This window comes from Rana temporaria, chromosome 4, assembly GCF_905171775.1.
Source record: "Rana temporaria chromosome 4, aRanTem1.1, whole genome shotgun sequence".
Taxonomy (NCBI): Eukaryota; Metazoa; Chordata; class Amphibia; order Anura; family Ranidae; genus Rana; species Rana temporaria.
The window spans coordinates 249,159,065-249,185,856 of NC_053492.1; the positions used below are offsets into that span (position 1 = coordinate 249,159,065).

The following is a 26,792-nucleotide window of genomic DNA, read 5'->3' on the forward strand; positions in this document are numbered from 1 at the left end:
GTCAGAGGGTTAAGACAAACCATTAAACACTAAATGTAAAAACTTTTATTAATTTTAGAAAAATCTTTATCCCAAAAGAAAAAAAAAAATTCTGTAACTGAGTGTTCGATGGGGTTTAACTTTAATTTGTTAACCACTTATGTAACGTCCATCTAATTCTACTAGTCCATCTAACATTACCCTCTCCAGACAAGGTTGCTGTCCAAGGGTGTCTCCTTTGCTCCTCCATAGATAGATAAGGCAGGAAACCTGTTACTGGCCAAATCACTAGTTTAAAAAAATGGAAAAGAAAAGCTATGATTGATTAGCTGCAATATATATTACATTTTTTATATTGGGTTGAGATATGCTTTATTGTCTTCATTTGGACCCAGAAATTCCACAAGGAATTCCACCAGGTCTGCCATAGCCTTCCTTTATATTGGAGACTTTCTTGTCTCTGTGGACATAAATCCTATGCATTTCCCCATCTTTCCAGCACATAGAGAATGCTTACAGAAAGAATACTCATTTAGGTAGGTAGATGCAGCATTGATCCAATGCTGCATCTGGCCCCCGCCCCCTCTACACCATGAACTGAGTGATCAGAGACAACTGATTGCTCAGTTCTCAGGTCCACTCTGAGCACAGAGTGGTGACTGTCCATCACCATTCTGTGCTCTGCCCCCCGTCGCTCACACTGAGCTGTGGATGGGGTGGGAGCTGTCGGTCAGGTATCTGGGTGGATCCAACATTAGTGTCTGGCAGGGGTGTCAGGATCACAAGACTGGCTAAATATAATCCTAATCCCTTCATCCGGTAAAACGGCTCTTGTATATGCATTTGCCTTGGTTTCAGCTTTTGTATCAGCTGCTTTAATTTCATTTGTTCAACTTTCTTGCATTAGTTACAGTCTCTTTGATCTAGAGTTCTATATTAAAACTCTAATGCTCAGCTCAATGTATTCTTGTATTCCACAAAAGGGGAACATTTTGGCTAAAGTTCGTTTGATGTTTTAGTTTTCTGTGGTTAACTATGTTTAGTAAAACCTTCTGACCATTTAATAAAAAGAAGAAACCACAGCAGTGTTTCAGACATTTCTAACAAATGTTCAGGCATAATAAAATTTTGTCTTCTAATTTATCCACACAGCTAAAATTAGTGCCTCCCTTTTAGGTATAATAAATTTGACAAATAGCGGTCGTGCTGCTCTGGTATTGTTTAATGACGATGTACTTTACCTCCGCATCAGATAAACCAAAGGACCGAGAGATCCCATTTCTGTCCTTAGAAGAAATTCAAGATGTTTTAAGAAAACATGTTGCAGATTCTCCCGATGAGCTGCTTGTTGAACTGTCTGAAAACCTAATAAGGTTAGTTTTAAAAAGCAATTCCTTTCTCATTTCTCCTCATTAGTTGCATCAGCTTTAGAGTACAATAGATAGTTTTACACCTGTGTGGCTCAGTTAGATGGCAGCCGATCTTGGCTTTGAGCAGAAAAAGTCACTTTGTGTATAATAATAATAATGTTGTTTTCTTTATAATCTATCCATCATGAATTTATATTTACTGTGTCTTAAAGTAAAGTAATTGTAAACGTTCTTTATTTTATTAACTAACCAACATGTTATACTTACCCCCTCTGTGCAGCCCTGATCCTCCTCTTCTGGGGTCCCCCACCAGCGCTCTCCACTCCTCCTATTCAGTGTCTGCCCCCATAGCAAGCACCTGAGTCATCTTTGTGTGTCCACAGACACGCAAAAGTGTGGCTTGGCCCTTCCCCCCCGCTGCTCACTGGCTTTGACTGACAGCAGCAGGAGTCCATGGCTCCCGCTGCTATCGCTGAGTCTATGAGAGAACAGCATTGGATCGAGATCAGCTCAGTTAAGTATTTAGGGGTAGCAGCACCGTTTTTTACATTAAAGTGGTTGTAAACCTCAGTCATGGAATCTGAGCAAAGCACATGTATCTGTAGTGTTTACTTATCTTTCTCCAAAGCTCTGAGGGTCGTTTCTCTCTGGTGCTTTGTTCCTCTGTTATCAACATGAGTCACTTCTGACAAGTTTTCCCGATACATGAGATTTGAGGGAGGAGGGGGAAGAGCTGAGAACGGAGCTTGTCTATTCACAACACAGTTCTTCTGCTGGCTTAATCCATCTTCCCATCATCTCTGACCAGCTTCCCTGTCCCAGCTGATGAAAAGCATCCCCACAACATGATGCTGCCACCACCATGTTTCACTGTGGGGATGGTGTGTTCAGGGTGATGTGCAGTGTTTGTTTTCCACCACACATAGAATTTTGTTTGAGGCCAAAAAGTTCAATTTTGGTCTCCTCTGACCAGAGCACCTTCTTCCACGTTTGCTGTGTCCCCCACAATGCTAATTGAAAACTGCAAAGGGACTTCTTATGGCTTTCAACAATGACTTTCTTCTTGCCACTCTTCCATAAAGGCCAGATTTGTGGAGTGCACCACTAATAGTTGTCCTGTGGACAGATTCTCCCACCTGAGCTGTGGATCTCTGCAGCTCCTCCAGATTACCAGTTACCATGGGCCTCTTGGCTGTTCTCTGATTAATGCTCTCCTTGCCCGGCCTGTAAGTTTAGGTGAAGGGCCATGTCTTAGTAGGTTTGCAGTTGTGCCATACTCTTTTTCATTTTAAATTACACACAGGTAGACTCTGTTTAGTAATTATGTGACTTCTGAAGGAAATTGATTCCACTAGATTTTAGTTAGGGGTATCGGGGTAAAGGGTGCTGAATACAAATGCGCATCACACTTTTTAGATATTTATTTGTAAAAAAAAATGATAACCATTTATCATTTGCCTTCCACTTCACAATTATGTGCCACTTTGTGTTGGTCTATCACATAAAAATCCCAATAAAATATATTTACATTTTTGGTTTAACATGACAAAATGTGGAAAATGTCAAGGACGATGAATACTTTTTCAAGGCACTATAGGAGGATTTGTTTCATCTCTGTGTATCATCTGAGGTTGTTCACTTCACTGGATATGCCCAGGTTCACACTGGGCTGCGGGAGTGAAGCCATGCAAGTTCAGCTGAACTCCCACGATTACCCTCCCGCTGGCAGTCCAGATTTCGGCTGCGATTACAGGGACATCTGTGCCGATGTCAATGTAAATTGTGGGCCGAAATCGCAACAAGTAGTACAGAAACTACTTTTTGAAATCAGTGCAGCGCCGCAGATGCTTCGCATCGATTAGAACGGTGCCATTGCCGGCAAATGCCGCCGATTTGACATATCAAATCACACCAGTGTGAATCAGTGCTATATGTGAGGGTTTACAACCACTTTAAGGCAGAGTATGCATTAAGATAAAAAATTAAAAAAAGCTTTAACCTCCAAACTACTTAAATACGCACCAAATAATGAATTGCATCCTATTCAGTATTAACCAGTTATGTTCGTTAAAAGTTGTGTACGCCTAAAAATACTTTATACACAGGGGCCCAGATTCAGGTAGAATCGCGCAATATTTGCGTGGGCAAAGAGCAAATATTTTTCTCTGCGCCCACGCAAATATTGCGCTTTGTCCGCGATTCACGGAGCAGTTGCTCCGTAAATTGCGCGGGCAATATGCTAAACAGCCGGGCGCAAGGCTGCCTAATGTAAATGATCCCGCCGGGGGCGGGAATCATTTAAATTAGGCGCGCTCCCGCGCCGAGCGAACAGCGCATGCTCCGTCGGGAAACTTTCCCGACGTGCATTGCGGCAAATGACGTCGCAAAGACGTCATTTGCTTCTAAGTGAACGTGAATGGCGTCCAGCGCCATTCACGGTTCACTTACGTAAACGACGTAAAATTTGAACGTCTCGAGAGCGGGAAGCGCAGCTATACTTTAGCATTGGCTGCGCCTGCTATTAGCAGGAGCAGCCTTATGCTAAAGGCGCCGTACGGAAACTCCGTACCTTGCGTGAGCAGGGCCCGCGCAACTTTCGTGAATCGGTGGTAGTATGCAATTTGCATACTATTCGCCGATCACAATGGCCGCGCCCCCTAGCGGCCAACGCAAGAATGCAGCCTGGGATGTGAAGGCATAAGGAGGCTTATGTCTGTCACATCCTAGGCTGCAGTCGGTGTAACGAGGTTCCTGAATCAGGAGCACTCGTTACACCGGTGCAAGTAAGCCCTTGCGCCGCGCAACCTATGGTTGCGCGGCGCAAGTGCTTCTTGAATCTGGGCCAGGGAGTGTACTTCCCTAGCTTCCACTTTCTCCGACACATGACCTTGATGTGCATATGATGTAATTTATAGCAATCTCATAAAAAAAATGTTTTCAAAAATAGTGTGTCCATTTGTTGAACAGATATTAGTGTGTCACCAGGAAGCAATACTGTATAATACCCTAACTAAGAGCCTGCCTTTTACCAAATATGTGAACCACATACAAAATTTACACACACAATTAAATATAAAATAATATAAAAATGTGCAAAAATAAATAAAAAAATGAATTCATATCAATAAACAACATAAAAAAAAATCTCCCATTGGTATCCAGCAGATCTTTTGCAGTATCATAGCTACAGCGAGACCACATCCTATACATTTTTATTTCACAAAAAAAAAAAAATGCTAAATATAGATATCTCTCTTAATTAATTTGAAAATTACCAATATGTAAAACAACATTGCATAAAAAGCAACAAAAAATGAAGCTATAAGAATGTGTAATGCCTAATTAGTAATAGTTTTCTTTTTTCTGGCCGTTCCTTTACACACTCTACAGTTTATTAATTTGGTCCCTGCATATATTTTTTATATATCTTTTTAATCCGTTATAAGTTCAGATTACACACATTTGGAAGATTTATTATGTTTATTGATATGAATTAATTTATGAATTTTCTTGAACAGGCTTAATATAGTTTCATTGCCATTGTCAGATAGGACAGAGGTGCACCGTAGGACAGTGGCAATGATTGGGGTGGTAAGCATCATTACAGTGGAAGCCATAGATTGAACAGAATGAATGTAGTGGCATTATGTGGGGTTGCTTAGGGGGTCGGTCATGGTTGGTGCAGTTTAGGGTTTATGCCCAGTCGGTGCAGTGCTGGTGTCATACACAAGTATACCCATACCTGGTTATCCTACTTGTGCTATTGTCACCAGCAGCATGCTATAGAATGCAATGATGGCCCTGATTTTGGGCTGTTGTGGAACGCTGGTCCTGTACTCTCCTGCATGTATTTCAGCATTCACCCTTTTCACATACATACAGCCAGGCTTTTTGCCTAATTTACATATATTCATTTCTGTTCCATGCATCTATGATGTTTGTTGTCCCATTCCAGTGTGCTGCTCTGTGACCCAAGAGTGCACAAATACATCTACCATACATATGTCCAGCTCTTTGCCCTGCCTTCAGCTCTACAGCACGTGAGCATGTCATCCTAACTACTGCGTGTATTGTGAGATAAGAAATATGGTGGCTGTACAGAAAAACATTACTGAGTATGTGTAGGATCTTGCTGTTGTATTTCTAATACAACAATATGCAACAGTATCACATCACAATTTGGCAACAGAGATTGTACACTAACCTGCATGAATGTTGTACTGCCGCTGTATTGCTATCATCACAGCACGTTACTGCACATACTTTTGGATTAAGGGGGCAATATGGCAGCAAAAAAGAAACCGTTATAATCATCTTCCAAGCATATTGGGTAACCCTAATGATGCAACCACGCATATTGGACTGAACCCAGACACCATCTTGACGTTCAAGGTGGTAAAGTAGTTTTTTTTTTATTAATTTACATTGTGCTGTTTTTTTTTTTTTTATTATTTTAAATGTTTTGGTAAGGTATAGCTTTGTACTCCGGACTGGCAAATTAAACAATTTTTTACGTTCCCCTTTAAAAAGAAAAGCACACTATGCTGTCTCATGGGTATAGCAGTATGAAGTGCTAAACCTAGCTTCCAGCTAGGGCTCCCTTTCTGTCTATAGAATGTAGTCCAAAACCACATTCAAAAGAAGGCTTCTTAAAATCCTTTGCAGTCTGTGATGGCTCCATCCTAAGTTATTGTATGGACAGTGCAGCCGTTGGGCCCAGTGCCCCCTAGTGCCATGGGAGGGAGCAATGTGCTGTTCTTTTGGGCCGCACGTGCACATTGTGTATTCTCTCCTGTCACAGCTGCTGAGCTCACCTTAGGCAACAGTGTAGCTAACTATTAGTTGAGGCCTTCTTCAGTTATTCCAGTATAGCTGTTCTATGAACTATGTTGCATTAAAGAGAAGCTTCAGGCTCCTTTAGAAAAAAATAAAAGCCAGCAGCTTCAAATACTGTAGCTACTGACTTTTAATATTAGGGCACTTACCTGTCCAGGCATCTGGCGGTGTCCTCACCCAAGCCGATTATTCAATCGGCTATCGAGTGCTGGCACAACCATCTTGACTGAGGCAAACCGGCAGTAAACCCTTTTGGCTTCACAACCAGTTTCCTCCTGCGCATGCGCAATGTGCACTGTGCTTTGTGAATGGACCGCAGTCTTCTGGGACCTGTGAAGTGTCCTAGATCACTGCGGGGGAAAGGAGGGGGCGAACTTCTAGCTCAGTTCACTGTGACGTGTCAAAACCAGGTACCTGCTTCTACCTCCCTTCCAAAAGGTGCCAAATGTGGCAGCGGAGGAGGCAGGGAAGTTGAGCTTCCCATTTTGAGTGGCAGTCTGCTTTAAATATCTTTAAACTTAAAATTTACTTTATTTTTATTTTATTTTTTAAGACCCCTAACCAAAAGTTATCAGGAGGTGGTACGTTCAATATTCATGTCCTCGACTTCAACAGCATCAGGCACAAGCAGAAAGCAAACTATGAAAGACTTTCAAGAAGAAGTTTCCAATCTTTATAACAACATTCGGTTGTTTGAAAAGGGAATCAAGCTTTTTGCAGGTTAGTTTTCATTGTTGATGTTGGCTTTTTATAATGATTTTTGTATCCCATGTGCTGCTTTAGGACTCAAGCAAACAGGGTCTCCACGAACATTTAGCCCTGGTTCACATTGGTACGATTTGACATGCGATTTGATATGTCAAATCGGCGGCATTTTCCGGCAATGGCATCGTCCTAATCGGTGCAACGATGCATCTGCGGCGCTGCACCAATTTCAAAAACTAGTTTCTGTACTACTTTTTGCGATTTCGGGCTGCGATTTACATTTACATCTGTGCAGAAACCCGCACAGATGTCTCTGAAATCGCGGCCGAAATCGGGACTGACAAGCGGGAGTGAAATCGTGCAAGTTTAGCTGAACTCGCACAGCTTCATTCCCACAGCTCAGTGTGAACCTGGGCTTAGAGGCAGAAAAAAAAACCTTGTTGGGTGCGTTTATTCATTTCAATGGCCGGAATAATAATTATTATGGCCAATGGAATAAATGAAGGGCGAAATATTTGACTCGACTAAACTTGTTTGAAAAAATACGCCTTAGACTGAATTTTTTTTATGGTGCTTTAGAAGAGCTGGACAAATGCCTAGTGTGCATGGGGCCTTAAAGTTGAACATTTTCCAAAACAAAAAGTGACATTAAAAGCTAAAGTGAGTCATGCAGACATCACCACGCTGCAAAGGGTGCTGGTCCACCTTGCCTGTCCTCCATTTGTGGAGATGCACTGACAGAGAACAGAAAAGCCGCACACCAATGACGCCACTCAGCTCAGTAAAATTGTATTCAGCCATAAAAGCAACACAGCTTCCCCGCGTGAAGACTGACACTCATTGACATGTCCCACCCTTATGGGCATCATGAGGCTGAATCATATCAGACAGTGGTGGTCTACAGGCAGGTGTGAGCTGTGTTGCTTTTATACCTGAATAACGATTTTTTGAGCTGAGAGATGTCATTGGTGTGAACCTTCTCCTTGCTGTAATTTTAAAAGCTTAGGGCCTTTTCACACTGATATATTTTTCCTGCATTTTCGCTTTGCAAGAAAAATGTTTCCCTTTAAATCCTATGGGACTCTTCACACCACTGTGTTACAGGTGCAGTGCGTTTTGAAAAGTGCTGCATGCTGCATCTTTGGTGCAGTTTTGAGAACCACGCAAAAAACGCAGCTTCCCATTAAAATTAATGGAAATTGTGATAAAAAAGCACTGTGGTTTGTTTTTGGTGTGATTTTGAGTCGCAACCATTTTTCACATGTACAGGCAACTCAAAAATGCACCAAGAATGCAGAGGAAATGCACACGAAACACAGCAAAATCTTGGTAAAGACTGAGATCTGCTCCTTAGATTCATTATACAGGAAATCTGCGTTTATTAAAGCTGTATTAAAACAAAAATGGAATGAGGTGGCTGCACTCATTTTCTTTTTCTTCGGTTCTTCCCTATGTTTTCACCTGGTGATCAGGCCAGTAGCACACCTCCTGTATTCGAGTGCCTCCACTCTGGATGAATGAGCACAGGGGAACCTTTAGACGGCAGTTTTGTAAGTCTGGGAAGAGGGAATTGTTAGATGTACTAGCAGATTACATATTGAAGCCAAACTCCAGCTCACGCTTTATAAGCAGTTACAGCAATCCTTTTTTTTTTTCCTTTTGGGAGAAGGGAAGGTTCATATAAATAAAAGCTGAAGAGCTTGTTCTTTTGAAAAAACAACAGATTATTGGCCAGATCACTAGATGGAAATAGAAGAAAAAAAGAGCCTAAAAACGAAAATGAACTCAGCCATCACATCAAAGAAATAGTAACAATAGTAGCAATATGTTTTTTTTTTTTTGCATTTAATACTGCCTACTATGCATTGAAACAGAGTTTAAAGGGGTTGTAAAGGAAACACTTTTTTGTTTTCATAATAAGCATCCTTTACCTGCAGACATTCCTCTTTTCACTTCCTCATTGTTCGTTTTTGCTCAGAAGTTGCTCTATTTCTTCTCTGTTCTGTTCACTTCCTGCTTGTCTGATTGTTACTCACCACCGTGATGGGAGGCTTTACTGTGGTGGTCAGTGACGTGCTCGCCCCCTCCTGGGAACTACATCTGTGCGGCAGGACGCTCTCTACGTGTTAGAGACCTCAAGGAGGTGTGAATTACTGGGCGTGCCGCAATGCATACTGGGAAATGTAGTTCTTACATGAACGAGTGATGCAAACCAGGAAGTGAATGAGAGAACAGAAACTAGAACGCCGGAGGTGATATAGATGAAGGAATTTAATAGGTATTTACTCGTTTTTTAACAGAATCATTACACTATTCTGTCTGCCTGGCAGACATTAATTTTAGCCCAAAAAATGTTTTCCTTTACATCTCCTTTAAACAAACAAAATCAAGGTTTCCACAGTATACTGTCCAGATCTAACACAAACCAGCTAATATACCTATCCAAAAGCAGAAACAACCTCTAGTGAAATGTAATTTTACATGGCACATCTGAAATAGAAGGCCCCTCTGCAGATGTGTAGAGGCAGAACTCTCAGAAATCCAGTGGGTAGAGCACTTTGTGTGTGTGTGTAATATATACGTGTGTGTGTGTATGTATGTATGTATGTATATATATATATATATATATATGTGTGTGTGTGTGTGTGTATATATATATTTCTTTATCGTACATCACGGGACACAGAGCGGCATTCATTACTATATGGGTTATATGGAGTACCTTCAGGTGTAGACACTGGCAATCTCAAACAGGAAATGCCCCTCCCTATATAACCCCCTCCCATAGGAGGAGTACCTCAGTTTTTACGCCAGTGTCTTAGGTGTTAGTCATGGTTTAGCTTGCCTCCGCATCCTTGGGATTAGGTGAGCTACCGGTTCTGTCCAAAAAAGCCTCAGCGCTAAAGTGGCCAGTAACCGGACCCCAAACCCTTGGGGTATAGCCCATAATGCTTTTCTTTTTAGAGAGCTGGACCCTGGGCCCAGAACTTAGAAACCTTTGGGTACCTAAAGTTTTCTGTTGCCAGGGTGCTATATGGGCCCAGGACAGTGGATCCTTCATAGGAACCCAGGGCCTGAAGGTCTAGACATCCCCACGGAGATGGGGGAAGATTGGGCCTCTTGCTTGGCAAAGTCCTGCGGCATGGAGCAGGTAAGTGAGGGGAAAACTTGCGGAACTTGGTTCTTAGCAGGTTTTTTTCTGGGGGGTCACAGGGGACATGCCTAAAGTTATGCACTGCATCTGGCAAACTAGTCACATATCATAAAGATAGGATGGCTCTCTATGTATTATTCCCCATAAGATGTGACCTCCCTTGTAGTGTTGGAAAAGCATTGAGTGGGGCCTGTGTTATATAAAAATATATGTGTGTGTCAGAGAGCTTTGCTTACCTGCAGGCCTCCAGGCGATGCTCCATTCAGTCTTCCTCCTCAGAGCCTGCAAGCAGGCAAAACGCTGACCTCCTCATGGTTCCAGGCTGCAGTTTGCTGGAACAGAGAGGTCCCTTCCTCCCAAAATCCCCCCCCCCCTCCCCCTGTCGGGAGGGGCATTTCCTGTTTGAGATTGCTGGGGGGGGAAGGGCGGGTCAGTGGCTTAAAGGAAGGGGCGGCCCTTCCTTGTTTGTTCCATTCAATACTTTGGAACTGAGGAGAAAGACCAGAGCGGCAGCACGGGGCGCCGAGGACACACAGTGGCCAGAAAGGATATTGCAGTCTTCAGAGGACTGTTTTTTCAAGCCTAGAAATAGGCTGTTTCTTTTCCATCTCATAGTTTTTCTTTGCAATACTACTCAGGGGGACAGAATGTTTTTTCTTTCCTGGATTTGAAACAAAAACGAAAAAAAAAAAAAAGTCATCTAGGGGAGAGGAAGCATTTTTTTATCCCCCAAACAGGTGTTTGGACAATTAACTTTTATAGTTCCAAATACCAATAGGTAGCAGGTGTACCTCGGTATTGTACCATGGGCTATGCCGCTGTTTTCCCTACAGGGAGCCTTGGGGCCATCGGGATCTGGGGCTGGAGCTGACGCGGGTCAGTCCAACCCTAAGATGGTCACGGAGGAGGTATTACTCACCTCTTTAAAAGAGATGCAGAAAAGCATGGGAAAAATGATAGCCGCAGCTATGCGGGGCAGTAAGCGGAATAGATCTCCGTCGCCCGAGCGCGGACCCTCAGAAGAGGAGGTCCTTTCCTCAGGGGAAATTGGACGACCTCTTGGACAAGGACCAAGTAGGTTCAGGGATCGAAGACCCGGATACAGAGGAGTCTGGGGCAGTCTCCCTGAGGGAGAGCTGGTGGATTCAAGGATTGTCGGACTTGGTCCATAGGGCATTCAACTTGCCAGTACCAGATCTCCAGGTATCGACGGTTTCAGCTTTGGGCTCACTGAGGGCGCCTCAAAGCAATGCTGTGTTTCCGATCCATCCTCTATTAGAGGGAATTTTGTTCCAAGATTGGAACAAGCCAGATAAGATCTTCTTACCACCTAAAAGGTTCTCTGTCCTATATCCTATGGAAGAAAAATTTTCCAAAAAGATGGGCTACTCCTGCAGTGGACGCAGCCATCTCATGTGTTAACAGATCGTTAACATGCCCTGTAGAAAACATACAGGTGTTCAAGGATCCAGTTGATAAGCGCTTGGAAGCACTACTTAAGAACTCCTTCACTACTGCAGGGGCAGTAGTACAGCCAGCTGTGGCTGCGATTGGGGTCGCTCAAGCATTATCGGATCAATTTAAGCAGATGCTTAAACTTATTCCGGCCCAGCAGGCAGAAAAATTTTCGGATGTCCCTAAGGCCATATGTTTTACGGTAGACGCAATCAAGGATTCTATCCAGCAAGCGTCACGTTTATCGTTATCCCTTATCCATATGAGAAGACTCTTATGGTTAAAAAGCTGGGAGGCTGAGCCCCCATGCAAGAAGCTCCTGGTAGGGTTCCCCTTCCATGGAGGACGACTCTTCGGAGAAGACCTAGATAAATACATTCAGACCATTTCAAACGGCAAGAGTACTCTCTTGCCAACTAAGAAGAAGGTTCAGGGACCTGCGTTTAAACGACAGTATTCCCCTGGGCAGGGGCCCTCTAATGCCAAGCAGTATCGACGGCCTCCTGCAAAAGCAAACTTCGGCTTCAACAGCAGATCACAAGGACAGGCTGTTAGAGGCAAAAGGCAGTGGTTTCGCAAACCAGCAAAACCAGCCCCCAAGCCAACCTTATGAAGGGGCGCCCCCACCCACGAAGGTGGGGGGAAGGCTGCGACTCTTTTCAGAGATTTGGGAAGCCAGCATTCCCGACGAGTGGGTACGGTCTTCCGTGGCCACAGGCTACAAATTAGATTTCCTAAGGTTTCCTCCTCCTCATTTCCAGAAGTCGAGGATTCCAAACGATCCGGAAAAGGGAGCCGCATTAAGATCGGCATTAGATCATCTACTTTCCCAGGAAGTAATAGTAGAGGTACCAGTCCTGGAACAGGGGCTGGGTTTCTACTCCAACCTATTCATCATCCCAAAATCCAATGGAGATGTCAGGCCAATTTTGGACCTAAAGATGGTAAATGCATATCTAAAGATCCGCTCATTTCGGATGGAATCCGTGCGGTCAGCAGCTGCCACACTCCAGAAGGACGACTTCATGGCGTCCATAGACATAAAGGATCAGCCACATCAAAGATATCTACGCTTCATGGTGGCTTCGCGTCACTTCCAATTCGTGGCGCTTCCCTTCGGGTTGGCTACGGCCCCCCGGGTGTTCACGAAGGTCCTAGCTCCAATCCTAGCCAAACTAAGGATCCAAGGGGTCACGATCCTAGCATACCTGGACGACCTCCTAGTCATAGATCACTCGTCTCCCGGCTTGGAGCGAGCAGTGGCCCTCACGGTCCAATACCTCGAGAGGTTCGGCTGGGTCCTAAATCGAGAAAAGTCAGCTTTCCAGCCCACAAAGCAGTTGGAATATCTCGGCATGAGATTAGACACAGAACAACAAGGAGTGTTCCTACCTCTGAGGAAGGTAAAAGCCATCAAGGAATTAATCCTACTGGTTCTAAGCAAGAAAGAACCGACTATTCGCCTATGTATGAGGTTACTAGGCAAGATGGTGGCCACATTCGAGGCGGTACCATACGCCCAGAGCCACACTCGCATCCTACAGGCAGCCATCCTGTCAGCATGGAGCAGAAGGCCACAGGCCTTGGATATCCCGTTGCCGCTCTCATCAAGAGTCCGACAAAGTCTGTGTTGGTGGTTAGACCCTCAGAATCTACTGAAGGGGAAGTCTTTCAGCCCAGTGGCTTGGAAGATAGTGACCACAGACGCCAGCCTGACGGGCTGGGGAGCAATTTTGGATGGTTGCACTCGCCAAGGTACTTGGGCAAAGCCAGAGAAGCAGTTGCCCATCAACATCTTGGAGCTCAGAGCTGCTCGACTAGCCCTCAGGGCTTGGACGTCAAAATTGCAGGGGTTCCCGGTGAGAATTCAATCAGCCAATGCCACGGCCGTGGCATACATAAATCACCAAGGGGGAACCAGGAGTCAAGCCGCTCAGAGAGAGGTGAGCTTGATTCTTCTATGGGCAGAGGCTCATGTGCCCTGCATATCGGCAATATTCATTCCAGGAGTGGACAACTTTCAGGCGGACTTCTTAAGCCGCCAGACTCTATGGCCGGGGGAATGGTCTCTGCATCCACAGGTCTTTCAAGCACTCTGCCAAAGATGGGGAGTGCCGGACGTGGATATCATGGCATCGAGACTCAACAAGAAACTAGACAGGTTCATGTCCCGCTCAAGGGATCCGATGGCCTGCGGAACCGATGCGTTGGTTTGCCCTTGGCATCAGTTCAAACTTCTTTATGCGTTTCCCCCGCTCCAGTTACTACCCCGCCTGCTGCGCAGGATCCGGGTGGAGCACATACCAGTCATCCTGGTAGCTCCAGCATGGCCCAGAAGAGCATGGTACTCACTAATCTTAAGGATGGTAGTGGGAGACCCGTGGACTCTTCCTCTACGGCCAGACCTGCTATCGCAAGGTCCGATCCTCCACCCTGCCTTACGGCATCTAAATTTGACGGCCTGGAAGCTGAATCCCTGATTCTCAGGGGTAGAGGTCTGTCTCAGAAGGTAATCTCTACCCTAATCAGAGCCAGGAAACCGGTCTCTAGGGTGATTTATTACAGGGTCTGGAAGGCCTATGTAGGCTGGTGTGAGTCCAAGCGATGGCTTTCTCGCAAATTTACCATCGATAGAGTATTAAGTTTTCTCCAGCTAGGAGTGGATAAAGGATTGGCATTAAGCACAATCAAAGGACAGATTTCTGCTCTGTCAGTGTGGTTTCAGCGGCCGCTGGCCACCCACTCGCTGGTTAAGACCTTCCTTCAAGGGGTCTTACGTATTAGACCTCCAGTTAAATCCCCGCTTTGTCCGTGGGATTTAAATCTTGTTCTGTCAAGTTTACAGAAACAACCGTTTGAGCCGTTGGCTGATATTCCTTTGGTTCTACTGACAAGGAAGTTAGTATTTTTGGTTGCCATAGTTTCCGCAAGAAGAGTTTCGGAGCTGGCAGCCTTATCCTGTAAGGAACCATATCTTGTTTTTCATAAGGACAGGGTCGTTCTCCGCCCTCATCCTTCCTTCCTTCCGAAGGTCATATCCAGTTTTCATTTGAACCAGGATTTGGTATTACCATCCTTCTTCCCTAAACCTACTTCCAGAAAGGAAGGGTTGCTGCATACCTTGGATATTGTCAGGGCCATGAAGGCCTATCTTAAAGCTACAAAGAAGATCCGGAAGACAGATGTGCTGTTCATTCTACCGGATGGGCCCAAGAAGGGGCAGGCAGCTGCAAAGTCCACCATTTCTAGGTGGATTAAGCAATTAATCACTCAGGCCTACGGCTTGAAAGGGTTGCCTCCTCCAGTATCATTAAAGGCTCATTCTACTAGAGCCATGGGCGCCTCCTGGGCAGCACACCACCAGATCTCTATGGCTCAAGTTTGCAAGGCGGCAACCTGGTCTTCTGTCCACACGTTTACAAAATTCTACAAGTTGGACGTAAGAAGGAATACTGATACTGCCTTCGGGCAGGCAGTGCTGCAGGCTGCAGTTTGAGACCCTCGGATTCCGGGGGCTCCTCTTGTTCGAGTTAAATTTAAAAATTTTATTTTTCTCAACTAAGTTGGATTTATTATGATTTGAGTATATCTCTAAATTAAATCCTTTTGTCTTGGAGATGTTCTCCCTCCCCTCATTGTAAGCATTGCTTTGGGACATCCCATATAGTAATGAATGCCGCTCTGTGTCCCGTGATGTACGATAAAGAAAAAGAGATTTTTAATACAGCTTACCTGTAAAATCTTTTTCTTGGAGTACATCACGGGACACAGAGCTCCCACCCCTCTTTTTTGAGGACCATTTTGGGAGGCATACTGCTTGCTACAAAACTGAGGTACTCCTCCTATGGGAGGGGGTTATATAGGGAGGGGCATTTCCTGTTTGAGATTGCCAGTGTCTACACCTGAAGGTACTCCATATAACCCATATAGTAATGAATGCCGCTCTGTGTCCCGTGATGTACTCCAAGAAAAAGATTTTACAGGTAAGCTGTATTAAAAATCTCTTTATATATATATATATATATATATATATATATATATATATATATATATATATATATATATATAATTTTGCTATTTAAAATGTATTTTTTTTATTTATTTAATCAACGCTTATTTGCCTAATTCCCTAGAGAATACTGCTGGGTCTGGGTCACCTTTTTGGAATTCTGTGCTCTGGTGATTAACCACTTGCTGACCAGCTGGCGCAGTTATACTGCAGCAGGTTGGCTCAGCTGCGCAAATCGCCATAGGTGTACAACGGGCTCGTGCACGGCAATCTGTGGGCACGGGAGCTACGCGCGCGCTCCTATTGGCCAGCGGGGAAACCAATCAGCGTGTCAGGCAGACTCGATGTCCGCCGGCCACTTGCGATCATTCCCCGCAGTTACAGAGCGGGGACCTGCCAGTGTAAACAAGGCAAATCTTCATTCTGACAGGGTAGATCACACAGATCCTGTCTTTCTGCTATGCAGGAAGACAGATCTGTGTGTTTTCCCAGTGAGCCCTTCCCCCTGTATAATTACAACACACAGTGAGGAAACATGGTTCACCCCTCGATTGCCCCTGATGTTAACCCCCTTCCCTGCCAGTGTCATTAGTACAATAACAGTGCATATTTTTAGCACCCATTTACTGTAGTAATGTCATTTGTTCCAAAAATGTCCGATCTGTCTGCCGCAATCCCGCTAAAAGTCACAGATCACCGCAATTACTCGTAAAAAAAGAAATAAATAATAAAAATAAATCTATCCCCTATTTTGTAGAAGTGGTACCTTTTGCGCAAACCGATCAATATACGCTTATTGGGATATTTTTTTTTTTTCAAAAAATATGTAGCAGAATACAAATTGGCCTAAATTGATGAGTACATTTTTATTTTTTTGAAAATGTTTTAAAACAGAAAGTAAAAATGTATTTTTTTCCTCAAAATTATCGCTTTTTTTTTTGTTTGTATAAAAAAATAAAAACCTCCAGAGGTGATCAAATACCACTAAAAGAAAGCTCTATTTGTGGGAACATTTTGTTTGGGTACAGTGTCACACAACCGCGCAATTGTCAGTTAAAGCAACGCAGTGCCGTATCGCAAAAAATGGCCTGGTCATTAAGGGGGTAAATGTCACCAGAAGAGGAGGGAAGTTTCTAAACCCCTCCCGACTCTACTAAAAAAGGTGTTTTCATTGCTGTTGGTGTCTCTATTGGCGAGAGATTACTTCATATTTAATGCTGGCGAGTATCATCACTGGGTGCAGGAAGTGAAGGAAAATCCTCTTGAATGAGTACAGTGACACCGGTAAAGACAAAATACTGACCCTTCTACTCCTTATTATTTTTAAATTTAAAAAGTTTAATCTGGAGTTCAGTTTTCAGTGTATCTTGTTCTGTGTTCAATACCTTTTTTATAAAGCACCTTTAAGTGAGAAGCAGTATAACTGAGATTCTGTATTCTATAGATGAAACTCAGAGTAATCTTGCCAAACACTTGCTGAAGACAGTTTGCACTGATATTACCAATCTCATCTTCAATTTTCTGGCCGGTGATGTAATGATGGCAGCCGAAGATTACACTACCATTACCAGTGAGGTATTCATACCATTGTTTTATTTTCTGCATAATGAAACCACCATTTTCCCCTTAATATTATTTGCTAAAGTGCAGCCTCTGGAAACATTTAGGAATTTGTGCATTCAGTTTTACATAAATAAACTAGGTAATAGTTCTCATGGGAGCATGCTGGAAAACCAGGGCTGAAGTGATCATTTTCCACTACAAGGTAGAGAAAGGAAAAAAGGACCTGATGAGGTCAAATCGGTAAACCTCCAGTTTTTATTTTTTCCCTCTCTGATTATATAGAAATATCTGTTGAGGTATTGTAATATTTTCAACACATTATTATAATAACTATTGGCATTTCTCAAATTATTGTAATACATCCTCTGCTAAGCATATGGCATAACTGTATGACAGTTCAAAATCGCATGATAAGTCACACCCCATTGCCGGCAATAGAACTGTTCAAATCATTGTGACACAAGTCGCTGCGACTTTGAGAAAGGTTCCTGCGCTACTTTTTTGAGATTTAATTGTGACTTGCATAGACTTCTGTTAAATGATGTTGCAAGCCGCAATAAAATCGGAGGTGCAAATCACACTGAAGTAGCACGATTTCAAAGCCTCATTGGTTTGAACTAGGGCTTAATTTAACTTAAAAGTGAAATTGTGCACAAGGAGCGAGGTATAGTCTGATCACCGTACATTAGCATCTGCTAGGGAATTAGTGACTTGATCTACTACATTGAAAGTCATAATGATGATGATTTGTGCTTATGTTCTATCACTTCAGTTACTTGTAGATTGTTGTATTACAAGATGGTGTTTTTTTTTATACATGCCCTGTTTTTCAGGTTAGAAAAAAAATGTTAAATAAGTTCCAAGAAGAAGCCAAGAGCCCTTTGGCAAAACTTAACGGCTCCCTGTCTGGAAAAGTAAGTGTTGAGAATACATCATTTTCACATATAGCTAGAATCTTATCTGAATAACCTGTGTTTTACTTCATTCACTCCATACCCAGCATCTCTGTTCAACACCAGGAGCTGGAAGGAAATGGCTGGTACTTAAAGCAGTATTAAATTGTGATACTCTCACACTCCCAACGTGTGTGAATATGCAAAATGGTGGGTCAGACTCTACAGCTTATCCATGGCTAATTGGTATAAAATAAAATGATGAATAGTGTAGTACTATTAATCAATATAAACTTGAACATGTGCATTGGTGACTGCAATTCCTATATAACAGTGCAAGTATTTATTACAAGTGTCTCTAGGCTGGACACAAATCAGTCCAAGAATTGAAAATATGAAAAGATGACAGTATTCAAGAAGCAAACATTTATCATGAATTCTTCAATATTGTGCGCTTTTTTATACGTCTATAATAAATGTGTGTGATGTATCCCTTCACCAAAGCTTGTGGATGTCCAAAATACGAGGCGACTTCTTCCCTTTCTTCCCGTATCGCCTGTGTGCTCTATAGCCTCTCACCTGAGATATACTTGGTATAGAGCAGGGATCCTCAAACTACGGCCCTCCAGCTGTGGCAGAACTACACATCCCATGAGGCATTGTAAAACTCTGACCTTCACAGACATGACTAGGCATGATGGGAATTGTAGTTCCTGAACAACTGGAGGGCCATAGTTTGAAGACCCCTGGTATAGAGCATAAGGTACTATCTCTTAGGGATGATGTAATGTAGTCAGGTCACCTCTGGGGGTTCTCTGTGTACTTCTCTCAACACTTTGCTCTTTGTATTTGGTAGTGTGATATCTGCAGTGTTGATACAGGGTCCTTTCCTGTGTCCTCCAGGTATGGGTGTCCTTAAAAGAGAATGCTCTCATAGTGTGATAACTTTTTAAAAGAAATTGGTTTATTGAACAGAAACCGCTACAACTCACATTTAAAAGCCAAAAAACGGCGAAAATCGATGAGTGCTGAACTCGTATCCTAACTGGCGTCACTTCCGGTATACCTCGGCTCTCGGCAAAGGTTCGCTCTCAGCGACCACAGCGAGGTACTGCGGAAGTAGGGGAATACAACAAAGGTGTTTGCCCTGCTCGAAAACAATGCAATGAGAATACAGGAAGTGATAACGAACACGGGGGGAGTTTATAAAATGCCTGGCTTTAAATACTTTTTACAAACAGAAGTTTTAAAAAAAAATTGTAAACGTGTACGTGTATTTTTTTTCTCCCACACAGAATATAGAAGAATTTTTGTCCTGTCTGGATTCAGCAGCAGATGCATGTGGCATCCTAGTAAAGAAGGGAGATAAGAAGAAAGAAAGGTACTTACATCTGTTTCGCTAGAATAGAATTGGGGATGAGCACATCTTTATGTATCTAGTAGTTTATTTCACTTTCAGCCTTACGCTGCTAATTTACATACTCAGAAGGCTTCAAAGAAAGCTGGACTGAGACAATATGGGTCTGCCATTGCTGATCTTTTCTGTAACAAATGCTAGTTTTGTGGCTTACATATTGATCCTATGGCTATAATACTTTTCTGAGGTACTGATGACCTAGAACAAGTATGCAGATCAGGCATTCACACTTCAATTTGACTTTAAAAACGTCATGCATGCTCCGTGTTGGTAAATCATAAAGTATTAAAGCCAGACACAGTAAGGCAACTAGTATTCTCGAGAAGGCAGCCCTCATATTTTATTTCTGTACAGGTATCCCAAAGGGCTTCAAAGCAGTTAAAAGATCGTTAAAGGTTTAGCAAAAGTAGTTGCTGAAACTGATGCTGCTTAGACTAAGGGTAAATAATGTCCATGTCCCAAGAGACAAATATCCATGTCCACTTTGTATGGCTATACTTTGATATTAATGCAGTAAAATTAGTTCAGAAGTACTCAAATCACCTTTAGGCTCCATTCGCATATGAGTGACGTGGGAGCGTTGTGTTTTTCCTGCTTTTTTTGCATGGGCTTCCATATGCTCCAAACTATCTCTTTGAATATCACCCTTTTGCATGTTTTTAGTCATTTTGTCACACAGCATGATGCCCACTTCTATAGCACCTTTGACATGCCATCAACATTGGCACATTTTTACTACGATCCAGAATCTGAGTTGCTCAGATGTGAGCTGGGCCATAAAAGGCTTTAATGACCGATAACCCCAAAAATACCAAAATACTGTTTTGGTAACTGTATTGGGGCTAATACATTCAATTATAGAATTGACTATATTAATTTCAAGTTCCTTGACTTTTTTTCATTTTTTTTCTCTTTTACATACAGATTAACGCTGAGCTACCCAAAAAAAACATGGTGGGGACAGAGGTAGGGACAGTGTGGTTGATTTATTAAAACTGGAGCATGCAAAATCTGGTGCAGCTCTACATAGAAAGCTGCACCAGATTCCGAGTGCACCAGTTTTATTAAATATCCCTCAATGTATAATACTTTCATGAGTGTTTAAGCAGTTTAAGTTTTAAGAGAACATTTAACCTAAGAAAATAAGTGGCCACTGTAAGCACTCCTGATAGTGTTAAAATTGTCCCACACCCTGTCACTTCTGGATAGTGTGCTCTGCATGTTAATGAGGAGAACATTATAAAGGCATGTGGAATAAAAATAAAGAATTCATATACAGAGACTTATGCCTTGTACACACGGTCGGACTTTTGACCATGCAAAAGTCTGCCGTGAGTCCGTGGAAAGTCAGACGGAAAGATAGAGAACAGGTTCTCTATCTAAGGTCCGTTGGACTTCCGACAAAAAAGTCAGATGGAGGCTACACACGGCCAGACTTTCCGAGAAAAAAAGCCATTCTGACTTTTTTTTCTCGGAAAATCCGGCCGTGTGTACGAGGCACAACGCATATATTTATCCGAATACAGTATTTTGATAATGGTTGCCTTTTATGCCCAAATCTCAAAAGATTTTAGTGATTACACTAGAATGTTAGTGGGATTGACGAGGCGTATATTTTTGGTACTACGGACTTGATTGACATGTCTATGTTAGTGCTTTGTTCAAGGCCTCTTAAAAAGAGTTTATAGGTGGATAATGTTAACAAGAATGCACTGTAATTTAATGTTTTAAAATGCTTTAGTCTGTGGTGTTGCAGTCCCTGTGCCTGACTTTCTAAAAAGAAAATGTTATTAAATGTAACCTTTTGCTTGGCCTAATCTCCCCAAACACAGATATGGCCAGGCTACTGGAGAGTATAGGCCCACTTGAATGTTTATCTCTCGCCCAGTACATTTTCGATTTGGAATGTTCACATTTTGTAAAGACGGGGCTATTTATGGAGGTGGTAAATGTCAGAATATTTCTTTTGTGGTCTTCCTAACCAATCTAAAACCCCTCCCAAAAGCATACCATAGTTTACCTTGTTTATGTTGTCTCTTGCAAGTTAGTTATGTACATGCATTTTAAGGACAAATTCAGATTTGTGCACAGTCCATAGAGTTTATTTTTTAGCATGTTCATGTCAGGATTCATTAGGATTGAGTGACTAAAAACTATTGTTCCATATACTGAATTAAAGATAGATCAGAATCTCAAAACAACTATATGCATGTTCAGAACCTTCAGTTCTGGTTGCACAGTTTGGGCACCAGAGCACAAAGCGCTGATTGACATGTCTGCCCATCCAAAAATTGAGACAACGCTTCTGTTTTGAAATTGTAAGGAAATATGACAAATGAATGCCATCTATTCTAAAATGGTACTACTGTACATATTGTTAACCAATAATTAAAACAATATGGCCAAATTCAATCAAGAATACGTATTTCTAAATGCTAACTATGGGCAAAACTTTATTTTTTTTCATTTAATGGATAGAGTAAGGAAGGGTCACATAACCCCTGTCAGAGCATGTGTGTCCCATTGGGGAGCATTCCCTTCACTTCCTGGTCCATAGCCAAAACAGGAGTCGAGAGGAAATCACTGCATATTAAGGGATTCTCTTGGGGACCTCCAGGTCCCCAATGGAAGATTTCCACTCTATTACTTTTCTGGGGACAACCCAAAATTTGTGATTTTTTTTTTTTTTACTTTCACTCTCAGTGATGGTAAACCGGACAAATAGAGTGGGGGAATCTCCCTAATGGGAGCAAAGACATTAATAAAACTGTAATCCATCTCCATTCTGCCGAAAAAAATAAAAGTTTTGCCCTTAGTTGTACTTTAAGTACAGAATGCATGCTACTAAAGTTGGACCAGTACAGAATGTAATTTAATTAGCTGGTATGGGAAACCACCTATGAATTAGAAATCTCATAGAAACTTTAATGGTTTTGGGTAGATTATTTTAAATGCCCATCTCTGGAAAAAGATTAACCCCACACACTTCTCAGCCATTCCGTACCCATGTAGCACATTTTCTTTACTTTTTTTTTAAAGAAGTACAGCCAAAGCTCGTTTGGCTGTACATCTCATGTGGATTACAGGAGTGCAGTTTGTTTTGCCCTTTTTTTTTTAGCAGAGAGCGAACTGAGATTTTCAGCAAGCCGCTGAGAGCCTGACCTTGGCCGCTTTCGCCCCCTCCACAGCCCAGCGCTCCAGTGAGCAGGGCAAGGCAGAGCAGAGAGCCGGTGACTGACAGATCACAGCAGCTCTCTGCTCGGGAAGCTGTGAGAAGCGAGCAATCTGCGTTGTTCGGACCAATGCTCCATTCACCTATGAATTAAAAAAAATACATCTCGTTTAAAGGGGTTATAAAGGAAAACTATTTTTTTCCCTAAATAGCTTCCTTTACCTTAGTGCAATACTCCTTTACTTACCTCATCCTTCGATTTTGCTTTTAAATGTCCTTATTTCTTCTGAGAAATCCTCACTTCCTGTTATTCTGTCTGTAACTACACACAGTAATGCAAGGCTTTCTCCCTGTTGTGAAGAAAGCCTCTTGAGGGGGAGGGGGTGAGCAGGCAAGTCAGAACACTCTCTACTTTGCAGATAGAGAAAGGAGCTGTGTGTAAGTGGGTGTCCTGACACTCCTGCTCGCTCCCCCCCCCTCAAGAGGCTTTCTCCACTCCAGGGAGAAAGCCTCGCATTACGGTGTGTAGTTACAGACAGAAGAACAGTAAGTGAGGATTTCTCAGAAGAAATAAGGACATTTAAAAGCAAAATCGAAGGATGGGGTAAGTGAAGGAGGACTGCACTAAGGTAAAGGAAGCTATTTAGGGAAAACATTTTTTACCTTTACAACCCCTTTAAGCATTGTATTACACACCCCTGATTGTATGCTGACACCGTTTCTGGGTTAAGGTGACCAATAATTCCAGCAATGTAGATTTGCTGTTGCTTGCCGGTTCCCAACAGTCCCCTCTTGCTGTCGTTATGAGGCTTGTCTTCTGGATCCTGAAAGAACCTGGCTGTTAGACAGCCAATAAGTGTTCATATTATGCAGGCAGTGACACGGACAACCAAAGAAGGACCCTGCTTCCTGTGAACAAGAGTGAAGACTCAGAGCATCGTGTAATTGCGGAATTGGTACGAAAAGGTTTAAGATTTTTTTTTTTTTTTCAGTGCCAGCAATTGTTGGAGGGGCCTCGATTTCAGCTTTAAGTGTACATGTTTTTAAGCTCCTATTGTATAAATAAGTATTTTTATTTTATTATTTGTATAAAACCTTTTATTTTACCAATGATAATTTATTACAGGGTGTACCCTTATTGGGCCTGCAGAACGTTCTGGGTTTTCTAAAGAAAGAGTACAGCATTTGTTTTTTTCTCTTTTGTAACTTTCACTGTAATTACAACTCCATATAGATCTATACAGAGCCGGGTAATAAAGTCTCTCCTCAGAACCAAGTAAACATATTCGCCAGCGGGGCGTGGCCTGGCAGGCAATGGAGTGAGACGTGCGGAGACAGAGCTCCTCTTGCAATAGATCCTGACTAATAGATTGCACGCATATTCTGGGTCTTTAACCACTTTCCCACCGGACCATTTGTCAGCCTTAAGACCAGAGGTGTTTTTACAATTTTCCACTGCGCTGCTTTAACTGGTAATTGCGCGGCCATACAATGTTGTACCCAAACAAAATTTGCGTCCTTTTTTTCCCACAAATAGAGCTTTCTTTTGATGGTATTTGATTGCCTCTGCGATTTTTAATGTTTGCGATATAAACGGAAAAAGAGCGAAAATTTTGAGAAAAAATGATATTTTCTACTTTTTGTTATAAGAAAAATCGAACAAACTCAATTTTAGTCATACATTTTGGCCAAAATGTATTCAGCCACATGTCTTTAGTAAAAAAAATGCCAATAAGCGTAAATTTATTGGTTTGCGCAAAAGTTATAGCATCTACAAACTAGGGTACATTTTCTGGAATTTACACAGCTTTTATTTTATGACTGCCTATCTCAATTCTTGAGGTGCTAAAATAGCAAGGAAGTACAAAACCCCCCCAAATGACCCCATTTTGGAAAGTAGACACCCCAAGGAACCTGCTGAAAGGCATGTTGAGTCCATTGAATATTTTTTTTTTTTGTAACAAGTGATTGAATAATGACAAAAAAAAAAAAAAAAAAAAAGAAATTACAAAAAGTTGTCACTAAATGATATATTGCTCACACATGCCATAGTTATATGTGGAATTGCACCCCAAAATACATTCTCCTGCTTCTCCTGAGTACGGGGATACCACATGTGTGAGACTTTTTGGGAGCCCAACCACGTACGGGGCCCCGGAAATCAAGCACCGCCTTCAGGATTTCTAAGGGCGCAAATTTTTGATTTCACTTCTCACTACCTAAGACAGTTTTGAAGGCCATAAAATGCCCAAATAGCACAAAATCCCCCCAAATGACCCCATTTTGGAAAGTAGACACCCCAAGGAATCTCCTGAGGGGCATATTGAGCCCACTGAATATTTTTTTTTTTTGTACCAAGTGATTGAATAATGACAAAAAAAAAAAAGAAAAAAGAAATTACAAAAAGTTGTAACTAAATGATATATTGCTCATACATGCCATGGTTATATGTGGAATTGCACCCCAAAATACATTCTGCTGCTTCTCCTGAGTACGGGGATACCACATGTGTGGGACTTTTTGCGAGTCTAGCCGCGTACGGGACCCCGAAAACCAAGCATCGCCTTCAGGATTTCTAAGGGCGCAAATTTTTTATTTCACTCCTCACTACCTATCACAGTTTTGAAGGCCATAAAATGCCCAAATAGCAGAAACCCCCCCCAAATGACCCCATTTTGGAAAGTAGACACCCCAGGCTATTTGCTGAGAGGCATGTTGAGTCCATGGAATATTTAATATTTTGACACAAGTTGCGGGAATATGACAATTTTTTTTTTTTTTGCACAAAGTTGTCACTAAATGATATATTGCTCACACATGCCATGGGCATATGTGGAATTACACCCCAAAATACATTCTGCAGCTTCTCCTGAGTACGGGGATACCACATGTGTGGGACTTTTTGGGAGCCTAGCCGCGTACGGGACCCCGAAAACCAAGCACCGCCTTCAGGATTTCTAAGGGCATACATTTTTGATTTCACTCCTCACTACCGATCACTACCTATCACAGTATTGAAGGCCATAAAAGGCCAAGATGGCACACAACCCCCCCAAATGACCCCATTTTGGAAAGTAGACACCCCAAGCTATTTTCTGAGAGGCATTTTGAGTTCATGGAATATTTTATATCTTGCCACCAGTTGCTGGAATATGACAAACTTTTTTTTTTTTTTTTTTTTTTGCACAAAGTTGTCACTAAATGATATATTGCTCACACATGCCATGGTTATATGTGGAATTGCACCCCAAAATACATTCTGCTGCTTCTCCTGAGTACGGGGATACCACATGTGTGGGACTTTTCGGGAGCCTAGCCGCGTACGGGGCCCCGAAAACCAAGCACCGCCTTCAGGATTTCTAAGGGCGCAAATTTTTGATTTCACTCCTCGCTGCCTATCACAGTTTCGGAGGCCATAGAATTCCCAGATGGCAGACAACCCCCCCAAATGACCCCATTTTGGAAAGTAGACACCCCAAGCTATTTGCTGAGAGGCATGGTGAGTATTTTACAGCGCTCATTTATTTTTGAAAATGAAGAAAGATATATATATATATATATATTTTTTTTCTTTTTTCAATTTTCAAATCTTTGTGACAAAAAGCAAGATCTGCAAAATACTCAACATACCTCTCAGCAAATAGCTTGGGGTGTCTACTTTCCAAAATGGGGTCATTTAGGGGGGTTTTGTGCCATCTGGGCATTCCATGGCCTCCGAAACTGTGATAGGTAGTGAGGAGTGAAATCAAAAATTTACACCCTTAGAAAGCCTGAAGGTGGTGATTGGTTTTTGGGGTCCCGTACGCGGCTAGGCTCCCAAAAAGTCTCACACATGTGGTATCCCCGTACTCAGGAGAAGCAGCAGAATGTATTTTGGGGTGTAATTCCACATATGCCCATGGCATGTTTGAGCAATATATCATTTAGTGACAACTTTGTGCAAAAAAAATAAAATAAAATAATAATAATTCTCTTTCCTACAACTTGTGTCAAAATATAAAATATTCCATGGACTCGAGATGCCTCTCAGCAAATAGCTTGGGGTGTCTACTTTCCAAAATGGGGTCATTTGGGGGGGTTTTGAACTGTCCTGGCATTTTATGAACAACATTTAGAAGCTTATGTCACACATTACCCACTCTTCTAACCACTTGAAGAAAAAGCCCTTTCTGACACTGTTTGTTTACATAAAAACATATTATTTTTTTGCAAGAAAGTTAAGTTGAACCCCCAAACATT

The 26,792-nt window shown here is 42.3% G+C and overlaps 1 protein-coding gene across 1 annotated transcript in view; it reads left to right on the plus strand.

Annotated features, from left to right (window-relative positions):
* UFL1 (UFM1 specific ligase 1) overlaps positions 1–26,792 on the plus strand; it is a 109,205-nt gene that overhangs the window by 67,850 nt on the left and 14,563 nt on the right. Inside the window, exons 13-17 of the mRNA XM_040350125.1 lie at positions 1,232–1,352; positions 6,739–6,905; positions 16,953–17,083; positions 17,905–17,985; positions 19,260–19,345. Of these exons, the coding sequence (XP_040206059.1) occupies positions 1,232–1,352; positions 6,739–6,905; positions 16,953–17,083; positions 17,905–17,985; positions 19,260–19,345 (586 nt within the window). The remainder of the gene's footprint in view (positions 1–1,231; positions 1,353–6,738; positions 6,906–16,952; positions 17,084–17,904; positions 17,986–19,259; positions 19,346–26,792) is intronic.